Raw genomic sequence first — 15,087 nt, 5'->3', positions numbered from 1 at the left:
TTGCACAGAAACTGAACGGGCGTTCATTTTCATGAAAATCTCAGGAAAATATATTTTATGCTTTTGAAAATGAAAAATAGATGAGATTTTTGCTAGGTCCAAAACTATTACAGATGCACACAGCTGTGATAAAGTCCTATTTGGGACTGAAATTCAGCCAAAATATATATTGTCCTTAGAACATATTTATGTGACACTTTGACAACATCAAGTGTGAAGTGTCACATTTTGTCTCTCTAACACTTGTTCATAATTGACATTGATTTATGCTGATCAGTTGAAATGTATATGTAGTCTGATTATTAATATATAACGTGACTGGAAAATGTGATTGTCTAGAAGTACGGTGAATTGTTGAATTCCACTTTAAAAAGGACGATGAGTGAAGTTGGATATTAAGTATAAAAGCTTATAATTTTACATAAATTTCAAAATGAAAATGTAATCAAGCATGACACTGTTTTGTGAGGCATATGTACTGTTTTACGAATAACATACAGTACAGTGCGTCAGGCAAAACCATTTGTTGAAAAATCCACAGCATTATTACACAGACTTTAAATTGGTGTGTTGTACTGTCATTATGACAGAGAAAGATACCCTTATCTTTTTTGTTTGTTTCTACCAATCATTTCATTTTTAAGCATCTGGTCCTGGAATCAGTGTTTATGCAGCACTCATACAGACTTCATTATTCTGTAACTATTTTGTAATTTTTTTTTCCCCTAATGTTCACGTTTATTGAATTTAAAAAAAATAAAAACAATTTTTTTTTCTTGTTTTCCCCTCTCTTTATGATGCTTATTGCAGGTAAGTTAGTAAGGTATTAATGACAAATGAGTAGTCAAGTTATTTTCTTTTCTTACCTGATAGGAAAATGAAATGTTTTACTTGAAAACAAACAAAGAAATCAAACAAAAAAACAGTATGCAGTTTGAGCTGTGGTTTTTCCTGAGAATTAGTTTGGAAGTACTTAGCCAAGTGACATTACATTGAAAGGGCATTGCTCATATAACATTAGAGGCCTTTTCCTGCAAAATTAAAATAAAAGAAAAAAAAAAAAGGAGGGGAATTGACAAAAGAATGTATATTACTTAAGATCTGACAGAGTCAGGTCTTAAAATAAGTCTGTTGACTGTTGCGGTTTGTTTTTGTTTCCTGGGAAAAAAGGTCTTTTGGCTCTTTGTATACTGGCAGGGAAAAAAAGAAAAAAGAAAAAAAAAAAAAAAGAAAAAAAGAAAAATTTTGCTTCATAAATTTCTCATGAAGCCTTCTTTAATGCGGTCATTATTCCTGATGGTCATTGTCTGTGCTTTGATTCTTCTGCATAGGCCTAGGGAAAAAAATGATATATCTTAGGTTTTTAAGTCTTGTTATGTATGATTTAGAGGTTTTATGAACTTGTCCTCTGACCTTAACAATAGTAGGGAGCTATCAAGCCTAAAGGGCACTATGGAAAAGTAGTTGTAAAAACGATAACGCTTGCCTTGTCCAAATACTGCTGCTGTAACATAAATAAGCCATCAGTTCTAGTCAAATAATTTTTGTCTTGAATCTCTAGGGAAGGAGGCTCTAAGTTAGATATCCTAATTGTTTGTATGTCTTGCATTCATATTTTTGCGATCTGAAGTTTTCAAATGCTGTTAAATTAATAATTTCTTTTCAGTGCTGAGACTCACTTTCAGAATTAGCATTATATTTTTTCTTTCCAGGAAAAATAAAATAATCTTTCTTTTGCACTGTTAGATTTTTGTCGTAGAGAAGACTTCTTAACAATATTTTCTTCCTGAAATGTGCATCTAGCAAAAAGAAAGTTGATTAAAAATAAATGCACTTTGTACATGGTCTAAATAAAGACTGTCACTCGACACTGCCCCAGTAAAGAGCCTTCTAATGCAAGGAGTGTCGTGTGGGCTCGGTCCCCACTGAGTTCTTGTCCATCACCCCAGCTGTACTTCCATTGCCAGGTGGAAACGTAAGTTTTTGAGCACACAGCCTCATTTGAATGTGGTAGATTCTGATTTTGGCAGTTGTGTGAACTGACTTGTCCCAAGGAGCCTGGCAGGGATCCCGTGCTTGCGTGCTGGCAGAAGCAGGCAAGCCTGCAAGAAATGGCAGGCTAGTTTAGATGGCACGTATCTGTACTAGCTGGGTAGTCCTGGCTCGTTTTTATAGCATAATTGATTGAAGCGTCAGTTCGGGGAAAGCGTTTTAGCAAGTCTGACCTTTAAACGGTGTGAGTAATCTCACTGAACTAAATGTGATTGCTCATACACTTCAGTATAAACTCATAGATAAGCATCGTGCTGATTTGAAATCTGGATGACTGAGCTATGTTGATTCTTCCTCATTGTATTAATTTCTGCAATTATTTTACTCTTCTGTGGCAAATTGGTTCGCTGATAGTAGTCATCCGAAGTAGATCATTACTGATGCTTTGGTCGAAATAGAAGAGTGATTGAGCAGAATGACTAATGCAGAGCGCAGCCTCACCTGTCTTTTAGAGACAGTAATTGCTGTACAGCGGTACAGCAAATGCCTTGCATACTTTAGTCTCAGTTTTCTTGACGCTGCGTGGCAGTGATTTTTCTAAAGTTATTGGTTTGTCATCCCAGCTTTCAGATTCCAGGTGGGAAGTAAGAGGTCTGGGTGGGTACGGAGAAACACGGCTTCCTCCTATGATGAAGATGCCGGCTTTGGAGTATTTCATTTCTGCTGGATGGGGATGCTGCTGGATGGCTGTGCCCATTACAAGCATCGGTCTTCCTAAACTGACTGGGAACCCACAAGAATTAGTAATGCCTGCCAAGTGTTTTCTGGAGTGAATTAACAGTTTGAAAGCCTAGCATCCCTGTCATCAGCGATTTGTCTAGCAACTATGTAAATATATTTGTGTGTGCATGCGTGGTTGTCAGCCTAATCATAAATGAGGGGAATTTCAGAAGCAGAAAGGAGTTATTTTCTTATCGCCAGCGGACTCCTAATGTAAAAGGAATACCTCACCTCCTTCAGGTCAATAAAGATTTCTATCTACCTTAGAATTTCTATCTAACTTAGAATTTGGGTGTTGTAATGAAAGAAAACAATTTCCAAGTAGTAAAATATATCTTTACGATAACATACAGTAAAAAAAGGAAGAAGTCTGTTTTAAAAAGAGGAAGAAAATGGAAGGCGTATAAGGCGGTAGTAAATCCTAGGCAAGCAAGCGTGTCCTTTTGAAGGAGAAATAAGCACTTTTTTCAGTGAAGGAGCAGGTTGGTTTGTTTTTAAAAATATCTGTATAAAGGCTTACAAAGTAATGATGCATGTGCTTGCCCATTTACTTTGAGCATAGCGACACAGTTTTTAAAGAGGGACTGAGCTGCTCTGTGCATGTGTACGAACATATAGATTTATCTGCCAGTAGGACGATTACGGAACATGTTTTGGACATAAGCCAGAAGGACTAACTACAGCTTTAAGTTTTCACTAATTTTTTATTGTATCTGCCATTTCAACGATATCCAATATAATGAATGCGAGACGGAACTCAGTGCATTTCATGAAGTGTACTGTGCTACCATGGCAGAGGTTGAAATGCTAAGTTACCACTGAAAAATATACAATTAAAGACCAAAGAAATCTTCTAATGTAATCTTGCAGGGTTAAATCTGCAAGGAAACTATTTCTAATAAACCTTATGAATGTAGATATTGTAGTGAAATCTCATACCGAGCACTTGTTTATATGATAGCTCCTACTTTCAAAATTGGTGGTACTTTAAGAAAATTTGAATTATGAAGTAATTAAATAAATGCAAAGGAATGTAGAATTATTGAAGTTGGCTGTCATGATATATTTGTAAAGGGAGTAAAAATAATTATCGAGATGCCCAAGTAACTTTGTGGTAAACCAAAATATGTTAACAAGGTTGTGTGCTTGTTTAAATTTCCTTCTAATGAAGTGTTAGCAAACTTTTCAGTTAGATGTAATGACTATTTATTTGAATCTGTTAATTAGTTGAAATGGATAAAACTAAAGCTGTACAGATGTCCTCTTTTTCAGTAATTGGAATTAAATGTGTAAGACTCCAGTGGCTTGAGTTTTAAAGAAAAATTATTTTCTTTCGACCTTTGTTTCTGTATTCTTAATTAATTCATCAACTAGGCCACCCACGTGTAGTCTGCAATAATGACCTTTCTCAAAAGTCGCCAGTTTTGTGACTGAATGTAAATCTGTTAAACATCTAACATTTAGTTGGCAGAGAAATATGTGGTCATTTAAAAATACAAAACTTGATTCTTAATGCTTTTGATAGAGCGATGTGATTGATGAGATATCATTGTGTTGCTTTCACTGAACATCCAAAACACATGAAAATATTGGAGGAAATATTTTAAAAATAACTTACAAAAAAGAAGATAACATGTTGATCTTTTTATGTTTTAAAACGTGATTGGTGCTTTTTTCTGTTCCCTATTAACTTTTTATTGCATTAAAGAGGAATTTTCAGAAAAAACTGCAGACTGCTGCAGTTTCAAAAGTTCATTTTCATTTGGTAAGCAGTTGATAACAATTGAACCAAATAAAGATGCTTATCAGGAGCAAGAATTGTTGTGAAACTTCGGTCTAAAGCGAAAAGAAGCTAAAAGAATAAAGCATATTCCATAATAAAACTTTAACTACATACGTAATTCCACTGGTCATTAACACCAGTGCTTTTATTTGTAAGAACAGCTTTCATTCACAAAGGCTAATTTGATGTTCTAATGCTTATATATTTAGCATCAATTTTCTTCACTTTTTATACCTACATGTATTACAGAAGAATTCTTTTTATATATAAAAAGAGCAACAGGATTCCCTCAGAGCATAATACTGTCTGCCTTACTTTTATTAAAGGAGATCTGTTTTTTGTCAAGAAGACATTTTTGTCTCAGATAAATGGTTCAGGCTGAGCGCGAGGCTGTTTTGAGTTTATGCTGGATTCTATTAAAAGGAGTGCAGTAGTTAATGCCACAGATTTATCACTTTTAGCCCTTTTCCACTGATGTTTGACCTTAGCTATAAGTTGGGGGAGGCTAATTGGGGGGGTCGGTATGGAGGGCACTGGTTTTTGTGCGTACGAACTGGAGCGGACCCTGCACTAACTTCGGCTATTTAAATCAATGGGGATCTTAATAAGTATACATGCAAAGATGTCTATGTAATATTCGTATTTATAAATATTGCCAAACCTATTTGTTTTTATGATGATGGGATTATTCTTTCTTAATTTTATTAAGAGTAGGACCTGCTTGATTAGATTTCTGTCCATTTTTATTTGTGTTACTTTCATGTTTTATTTAAAAACATGTCTCCACTGGGATAAGTGGTGTAATTTGCCTTTAAAGATTAAAATAATTGAAGTCATAATTAGTAGTGGCTTCTGTTCAGCAGTATGGAAAATACAATGAATGAAGAAAAATATGGCATAGGAGAAAAAAGCTTCAGCTATCTCTTGCCCTCACAGCAAACACTATTTTCTGATAGTAAATGTAATGATCCCCTAGGTGTTTTGTCTGTTTCTCTTTTAGAGTAAGATAAAGAGGAGTTGATGCATCTTCAATCAACTGCAGTGTTCTGCTGAACTTTAATAGGGCTGGCTTGAGAGAGCTCCAGCATCGGCTCCGCGTGTCCAGCCACCGACTCTGTTGGCCGGGCAGCTTTTTGGAAAATCGTGTTGCAGCTCTCGTATTAAGATACTGTGTCGGCATCAGAAATAGGCTGAGCGCAGATGTACAAGGCCGTCTTGGTAGAAGACCCTTGGTGCTTGTTTCTCGTCGGTTGTTTTTCTTAAAATGGCGCTGCTATTTGTAATGGTGGGGAATTCTGCAAGGAAGATACTTGAGCATCCTTATAAACCTCAGCGACTAGGCAATTATAAGAGTAATGCTAAGATTTATGAACCTTTTTCAATGACAGACTTTGTAAGGTCTTTCACTCTTAATAGTAGAGTCATTAGAGGCTGCTACCTTGGAGAACGAAGCCTATTTGGGATGAAAAAAATTGCAGCCTCGGGATTCCTGTGGGCTTTGCCTGCCCTGTGTGTTGGGAAGCTGAATGAGCTGCTTCCTTCGAGCTTTTTGACAGCACTTGCATGCGTTATTAGGCAATTTGTACCACTGTTTTGACTTCCAAGAAAAATTTCAAACTCCGCTCTTTTCAGTGGTAAGAAACCATAAACTGGTCGAAAGGAACCAGTTGTACAATGTCAGTATTGATTTAATGTGCCATTTGTTAGCCTACGGACATCGTTCTCTCCAGCACCTTTGCAGATAGCGTCTTCCACTTCAGCCTTTGCAAGAAGTGGTTTCCAAATTTATATAAACCCTGTTGTACTGAGGCAGTGCTCTCCATTTAAAGATCTCCAATACAGAAAATAAGGCATTCCACTATAAAGCACCTTGTGTTATATCAGCGTACTTTTGTTTTCCTTAAGTTGTATACAGTGACAAAAATCATACTATGATTTTAGAGCTACGCGAGCTCTAAGCTGGCATGTGAACCAGGCTTTTGTTTTGTGGCAGGTTTGGAAGGGACGTTTCCAAAGGGGCTCTTCTTTGGTTGATGGTGTAGTTAAGTCAACTGCTGTAATTCCTTTGATTTTTTTTTTTTTTTTCTTTCCCCCTTTGTAGTGTTGAAATTGTAAAAAGTGATGTATGTTTTCCCCAGCTGTCTACTACAAAAGTGCAGGGGAAGGACATGACAAATCTTGCAGTACAGCCTGAAGATTTAAATACAAGTTGGTGATTTTAAAAAACGTACTTTCTTTCTTGTCTGTTCCACAAGGATTTATTTTTTCATGTCGATTTAGAAAAGATTAATAACGGGTTTTTTTTCAACTTCATCTTACCTTGCACAAGCAACTGTGTTTCCATGTGCGGGTTTCACAAGCATTCCCACGCTGTGCCCGCAGCGGGTAGGCAGTGACAGGTAGCGGGCATCAAGAAAGGAGGTGGCGTGGCACCGCTGCAGCCTGAGTTTCAGATTCTCCACTATCCAAGGATTTCCAAATTTTTGAGTAATGAAGGTGGTTTTGTGGGGTTTTTAACCCTTTTTTTTTTTTTTTTTTTTTTTTTTAAACTTGGCTAATGCAGGAGACGAACATCTCTTAGTTTGAGCCTGAAAGCTCTGCGTGAGCCAGTCTTGGTGGCAGGCGAGGGTTTTCAGGATCCACAAGCTCACAGTTGCTTTTCTTTCTTGATTGGATGTTACGCTGCAAAGTTCTTCTTCCTTGTATTTCTATCACAAACAATGGACTTGTACAACAGCCAAAATAAGGACTGGTTTGTTCTATCTGAAAATCAGCTTTTACAGTGGAAAGTGAAGATTTTGAAAAACTCGTTTTAGATTAAACGCAAAAGATTGTTTTTCCAGGAAGTGGAAAAACAGTGATTGAAATAAACCATTGTAAAGCATGGAAACAGTTAGCATAGCATACAAATAATAGATTTGGGCTTTATTGTATTCTCAAATTGGTATGTCTGAGGTGTTTTGCAGTTTTTAAAGTTGTGAAATTTTTGCTTCGTATCGTATTTCCAGAGGAAAAATATTTAAAGGTTGTCTTACCATCCAGAGTGTTCCTTGGCTGTTGAATAGGGGTTTTATGTTGTGGGGATGATAACAGTGGTGCATTTATCATTAGTTTAAAAAAAAAAAAAATAGGCACATGCTGAATTAATCCAGTTTACAGTCTGTAGATGATGCACATGAAATATGCTATATAACTGGTTTTAGCCATGATTTAGATACTGTTGGTACCAACACATTTCTAGATTAAATATTTTTGTTTAACAGACTAGATTTTAAAAAAACCTTCTGTCTCTTTCGTAAAGCTGGTTTATGATGTTACTTTCTAATTATCGTGTATCTTTAATTAGAGCGAAATGTTTGGGATAAGACCAAGTTACCTAAAAGTGGAAGCTGTGAAAAGATGATGTATAGGAGTTATTTAGTGCAGTTTATATAGGCTGAGAAAAGAACACTGTTTCTTTGAAAAGCTCTTAGGAAGATCTCCAGACCCTTTGGTTAGTGGTTCTGGAATAAGCACGAAATGCTGACAACGGAAAGCAAAACCATAATTGTGCTTATGTGACAGTGCCAAGTAATTTGAACATTTAAAGTAAGTCAGGCGCAGGCCTCTTCATCCATATTACGTGACTTCTTTAAACATTTAAAGATGATTTCTCTTTTTGAAGCATGAAAATATCTTCAAATTATTCTGATATCTGTTAGGAATAGGAAGTATTAAAAACCTTTCAGATTATTTTGGAAGCAGCAGACAAATTATTCTGAACTTGAAATGGGAAATTTTGCACTATCTTATTAAGAAGGTGGTTTTTGCTTACCGCAGAAACCCTTTTATTAAGTCCTTTTCTGACGGATCTTTCTCATTGTTTTACTTAATTTAGTCTTTAGCATGATGTAACCAAGGAATAAAATACTTCTACAGCTCTTGCATATGTTTTGTCCACACATATTTTGGTTCTCTTCTATAAATCTAAGAATAACTTTTCCTTTTTATATAGTTAGACATTGGTGATACTGTGTCCCTTTGGAGGTCCTTTTGTATTTCTTCACAGTCAGCTTCAGTTTTGACTACCCAAGTAGTTTTATCAACTTCAAATAGCCTTTTGGTTAAAAAACCAAAAGCTCATCCTTTGTCCCTTTCTCCAGAAGATGTTGCGCAAGACAGATCTCAGTCCAGATATTCCCTTTTCCACTTAATTTCCCTCTCTTGTGAAAACTCTCTCCTACCTTGTAATTGCTATTTTGTTCACAAGAAGGTATTTTACAACAGCATGGCTTTTTAAGGAGTTTTGATTAACAACCTCTGTAATACTGTAATTTAATGTCCACTGAGGCAATTTCAAGATGGAGACAATTCTTGTTAGCTGCAGACTTTGTAATGCAGCTGCTTCAATACGCGCTCCCAGTCCTTAGCATTTCTCGTGTCGTTTGGAAATCCAGATACCTCAAGTCCATCACCACTTAGTAGCAGGATGCAAGCTGTGGTGTTCCTGCCTGTGTAACTGGTGGATAACTGGGGGGAAGCAAACCCACTTTCTTTGGGTTTTTGGTCCGTTTTTCCACTCGTTTGCCATGTATGCTTTGAATCCTCCCAAAGAAAATACTGATTTACGTAATGGTTAAATATTCCCTTTTCTTTGAAAAACTCTATGCTACCTCATGTTTTGCTTTCTATTATGTGATTTTTGTTACCGCTTAGAGCAAATCATGTATTGTTTACAGTTTAAGAACTGTGCGGGCTCTTCAGTGTAATTACACCGATCGTTAGTCCGGCTGCGCGCTGCTGCGGAGCGTGGCGGAATGAGAGCTCCTGTCCACGGGAGACCTGAAGGAGCAGGAGGGCTCCTGTCACAAATTTATGATTCACAGGTCCTCTTGAGTATAGACACCCAGAGAGGTCACAACCCTGGCTTCAGCCAACGGCAACGGAAACCTTCAGTGTGGCTTCCCAGTGCACTGCATACGCTGCATGCTTTTGTAGTAAGCTTCTATGCAGCCGTTAATCTTTTACATAGCAAAAGAGTAATATTTTTCCATTTTGCGTTATTTGAATAGGATAAATGAATAGGGAATCCAGGTATAAAGTGCATGCTCCTTTGTAGTTAATAGTAGGTTATTTGAGCATGTCTCATGCCTCTTTATCTGAAAAAATTGTAGAAGATTGTGTCTAGTTCTTATGCAATTATATTTCTAATTCATACCACTGTGTATATCTTATATAACAATTCCTGTATCAGTAAGTTGGTGTTTTCTCTTAGGTGTATTTTTACTTCCTAATCGTCCTTTGTCTCTATCCATAATTACGCAGGTACTTGTCAGCGAGGACTCGGATAGCGATGGCATTGTGGCCCACTTCCCTGCACATGAAAAGCCCATTTGCTGCATGGCTTTTAACCCTAGTGGTAAGTTATTTTACGATTTTAATGTGATAGCTGTAAACAAGATGAAGACGGTACAATATCATAGGTGTGTGTTCCATTGCTTTGGAGGAATTGCGAATACCATTGTGATACGTGCAAATATCTGCTCACTGCTACTAGGACTTTTGACCTGCTCTGTTGCGTGTTGAATGTGTCGTACACTGGTTAATCTGTCTTTTCTGGAAATTTCAAACTTAAGCAACTGTTATACTATGGTACGTGTGAGAATATTGGGTCTACCACTTCGAATGTAGTAGAAGTACTAAGGAACTCTCTTCTGTTGGGTGTCCTGCCAGCCAGGTATCCAGATGGTATCCTCCCTAAATATCAAAATAAAATGAATCGTTTCACTGACACTGTTTTTGAAGTAACTTACACTGCCATTATGCGTTTTGATGAAGAGTTTGCGATTCTACCCTCTCTCCTGAGTGAAATCAGCTATAATCTGAAAATACTTTTAAGAAACTGCTCAGAAGTACCTATTCCTCTCCGTCCTCTTTATAAATGAACAATGACTGTGGGCAGCAGTGATAACTACAAATTTTGTCTGTTAATAAATCTTATTAATTTGACAATTAACATGTTTACTACTCTATCTATAGACAGCAAAAAAAAAAAAGACATTTTGGTTGATTGCGGTAGTAGTCAGTGAAATGGCCAGCGAATCAACAGCTTCCACTTGCCTAAATTAACCGTTTCTAAGATGTAGCAAATGCCATGAAGATCTTGAGGATGAAGTCACATTTCAAAGAATAAAACTAAATGTCTGTCACTTATGTTTTCATTTTTACTCACCAGTTGGTCTTACTCTGACATCCCATCTGTTATGTCAGAACTCTTTAATAGTGGTGTGCATTCACAGCATTTTCACTGTGAGTTTTTGACATAAAAAGCTGTATTCTTATCTGGCTGAATTTTCTTCTGATACTTAAGGGAGTTGTTTGTGGGACTCTGTGCATTTCACTGAGAATCAACTATGCCAATTCCAGAACAGTAGTATTTTTGCTTTGTACTCTGGTAGAAAGATAATACCTAGAGTTGAGCAGTGCTAATTAAGTGAAATAAATACAGCTGCTTAAATTAGAATGCTTTATAGATTTTAATTAAATGCCTCCTTAAGACAATTTTTTTGATTGTATAACTTTAAGGGAAACAGAATGTTTATGCAAAAGCAAATTAACTTGTTATTTTTTAAATTGAAGGTTATATTTGCATATTATTGGATTACTTGTATTATAATCAAGTTCTTTTGGTTTGCTCAGGTACTAAAATTACAATCCTTTGTATATGATATAGCAGACTGTTACCTTAGATCTAATGGTGCAATAAGATACTTAATGGCAAAACACTTATTCTAATTGGTGTTATTTTTGCCTGATTGCAAATTATGTATGTTATGAGATATTTGTGGGAGGGATGATTCACAGCAAGGTATTGAATCATACCGCATGCTCTGGGTACAGAGCAATATGAAAACAGTTGAGAACTATTACCTCGGCTGCCTACAGTATGAAAGCAGCACTTACACAGGATTCTGTATTCTTTATTTAACATCAAGGCAGAATTTTATTTGAAGCCAGTGTTGTAAGTAACATCATCTTAATCCATTATATAGCGGTATATTGCCAATCAAGCTGATCTCATTACAAAGCAGAACAAAACAAGAGGTGCCTTTTGATACTGTCTTCGTCTGTTGGCTGGTTGTAGTGAAAAACCACTTTTACTCATAATTTCAAGCAGTGTCTGTGATGCTGCACTAGAACATAGCAACTGCAGACTTCTGCTATAAAGGCAAACAGGGAATACTGATCTGTTTCAGTGAACTATTTTATTCTCTATGGCTGCTCAAATAGCTTAATTTCATCATGTCTCATCCCAAGAGCCCGTGAGTTCCACAGGTATTCAGTTCTGTAAAAACTTAGAAGATTGTGTTAGAAAAAAATCTACAACAAAGCCACCACAGCCACTGGAAGCCTCTGAAGGTCAATGGATAGGGAAGATGGATATATATAATTTTTGTGTAGTAAACCAGTAGAACAGTGCCACAGCCACTTTAAGCTGTATTTTAAAGATATCTGTTGATGCATTTTTTTGGGTTTCTGCTGTTTATGTTTTCATAATGAACAAGGAGCTTTCTAGGGATAAGTTGATCGTGATAAAATAACAGTGCAGAATTTATGGGTGTCATCGTGAGAATAGCTCCAATATATTGCTTCCCTGTAGGATTATCAGAAAACAATCCGATGGGAAGGAGAGACGCTCACTAATGTCAATAAATGGCAGTCATATTTTTTTCCCCTAATCTTTCTTTTTGAAACCAAGAAGAAATCCTTGACTGCATTCACAGTGCCCAGGATATGTTAAGTTGTTACGGGCCTGATTGAAAGTCTGTTGCAAGCAATGGCAGGACTCTTGCTGATGGGTGTCTTTTTGTTGTTGTGTTTTTGTTTTGTTTTGCTTTGGTTTTGAGGCTTTGGGGGTTGTTTTTTCCTCCCAGCAAGGTAAATAATCTATGTGGAGTTCCAAGCGGGGTTAGTTGGCAATGAGAGCTTGCTGTACATGCAGCCGTTTACTTTAGCCGCATTAAAAGGCAAAATTATGAAAGAAGAAGCAGGGGTGTCCCTTCATAGCATTTCATTCTGCTCTGTAGACGTTTCTATAGTGACTTTTGCTGGCATTAGATCTACCTTTTGTTTAAATTTAAGGCAAATCTATTGAATTTTTTTCTTTTCTGTTTTTGAGGTATTTGAAGAAGGAAGAAACTTGGCATACAGTTAGCTTTTTTGTACTAGATCTATGGCTACTCTGAAAATCTGGTTGAATAATAAAACAGCAAACTTGAAATATCATTTCTGAATATACTTAGGGGGCACCATAGTTTGGTGTTTTGTTTTTGTTTTTTTTTAATGCTGCCTAGCATGTCCCTATATACCTCTTCCAGACCCTTATGTTAATAAAAGCTTGCTTCTGAGTCAGTTGATTTTAGGGAGGCTGTAAAAGTCTCAGTCTAAGACATATAGCAAATCATGTTTAGCATTAGAAAGAAAAAGAAAAAAAAAAAAACAAAACCAAACTATAAAGGAGAAAAAGTGCAGTTCCTGGTAGTTTAGTTTTTCTCTGTGTTTTTTCCTGTGTACATGAAATTTTAGTTTTCAAAAAAAGTTGTGTTGGTTTACTACGGGGAGCGTGTTTTTGGGTTTTTGGCGGGGGTGGAGGGGGAGGGAAGTGTTTGTACTACGGCTGAAAATTTGTGGCCAGACATCTCATCCACAAAATCCCTTAGTCCTATGGAATTTCTAAAAGCCGGGTCCCTGCATATATTGTTATTGCCTCTCTGCTTAACATTTTTCATTTTAATAGGTAAGGTACGTAGTAGTTCAATAAAAGTGAAAAAGAACTGGTACTCCTTTGCCATTTGCTGCTGATTGAATCTTTGGGAAACAGACACGAAATGCTAACTTGGTCCTTATTCTAGTGGTAAAAATAAAAATTATGATGCGAGTCTCCTTAATCCGTTCTCTTTGCCCGTTGTGTTGTCAGCTTTGGTGGCGGTGTTTCTTCTGGCCGGTGGGCACGCTTCCTATGTAACATTCTTGTTCTGTTTTTGGAAGTGTGCTTAATGAATCTATTCCAAGTTTCGAGTTCAGGTGACTTGGCACTGTTAATTCTTTCCTTTTTTTCTTTTTTAATTGCTAGAATATGAGTATTTCATGTATCCTGTTCTTCCATAGGAAACTGTCAGTTTTTCTAGATGCTTTATTGTATGTCAAAATCATGATTTATTTATATAATGCTATATGTGCCAGTGACTTTTGTGACTTACATGAAGATAAGGCCCCTCTTCTGAAGCACTGTGTTTTGATTCTTCGACATCCATCCAATATTGAATAAATTAAGTAAATGTTATAGTAATAATTTAGCATTGCCAAGTGCCGTGGAAGAGATGCTGTATATTAACAGGAAAAAGGGATCTGATTTTCCAGTATATTTGCTTCATAAGTAATGGATACACATGGTGTTTATTTATTTTTTACCACAACCCCTTCCCATGAAGTGACGCTTGCACCCCAGTGTGTGGCAAGGATACTGGCATGTAAGAGGAAGGAGCCGTGGGGCCCCGGTGCAGGTGACGACCAGAAACGGGCTCCTGCCAGCAGAATAATTCATGCAGCTTGGAAATTGCCAACGGAGTGGATGAATTTTGCAGGGAGCTGTGGCTGATAGACCCGGAGACTGGGCGCTGCAGAAGCCCAGAGTCTTTTGAAGGGCAATCACTGAATGTCTTTCAATTACAGCACTGGTTTGTAGTTGATTGGGAGAATAATATTTCTTCAACCTCATTGAGAAGGATCCACGGCTAAGAAGAAAGTCACATCTCTTAGGCATACAGAAACCACTGCGAGGGAAACGAGCTGCGTTCTGAGAATATTCCGTTCGTATTTGAACACCCATCTGATCGTCTGTGCACAGCAGCTGCTGCAGGCAGAGTTAAGAGCTCCATGTCCACTCTTTCATTTCTGAACAAAGGAAAGTGCCTTCTAACTTGTAGGGAGACTTTAAGCCTTTTATTAAAACTTTTCAAGATGAGAATAAATAATACAAGGAAGTAAAGTAATATTAATAGACTGGGGACTTTATTAATGTACCTCTGGCATGTATATTGATGTAGTGGAAACAAGAGGCTTATACTTACAAAGAGACTCTAAGAACAGTTACTTTAATTCACTTATTAAATGAAAATCACATTAAGCTTTTGTATGGATGCTTTTACTTAGCTTTAACATTGACTTGATTTATTTTAGTTTGAATATTCAGTTTTGGATGAATCGAAGGCCAACTTACTGTGGACGGAGTGTCCAGACAAAAATGTAGTGCTGTTTGCTAATTCACATTAGGTGATTTACATTACTTTTTCAGACTGCAGCTGTGTAGATATGCTCCCAAACCTATGCATTGTATTTTTCCTGGTTATATATATATATATATATATATAATATATATTATATATATTTTTTTATATATATATATATATATATTTTTTTTTTTTTTTTTTTTTTTTTTAAGAAAATCTTGATACCTTTAGATTGGGTCCAGGAACAAGGCCTGTTTTTATAGG

General features: G+C 36.6%; 1 protein-coding gene across 5 annotated transcripts in view; it reads left to right on the top strand.

The window, feature by feature from the left end:
• Window positions 1-15,087, top strand: part of BCAS3 (BCAS3 microtubule associated cell migration factor) — a 373,866-nt gene that overhangs the window by 80,263 nt on the left and 278,516 nt on the right. For all 5 annotated transcript variants that reach the window (XM_082328352.1, XM_082328353.1, XM_082328351.1 and 2 more), the window contains exon 13: window positions 9,860-9,953. In XM_082328352.1, coding sequence (XP_082184478.1) covers window positions 9,860-9,953 — 94 coding nt within the window. The remainder of the gene's footprint in view (window positions 1-9,859; window positions 9,954-15,087) is intronic.

This window comes from Platalea leucorodia (assembly GCF_965183815.1).
Source record: "Platalea leucorodia genome assembly, chromosome: 16".
NCBI classification, from domain to species: Eukaryota; Metazoa; Chordata; class Aves; order Pelecaniformes; family Threskiornithidae; genus Platalea; species Platalea leucorodia.
The sequence above is the reverse complement of the archived record's forward strand: the minus strand, read 5'-3'. Positions and strand labels throughout refer to the sequence as shown.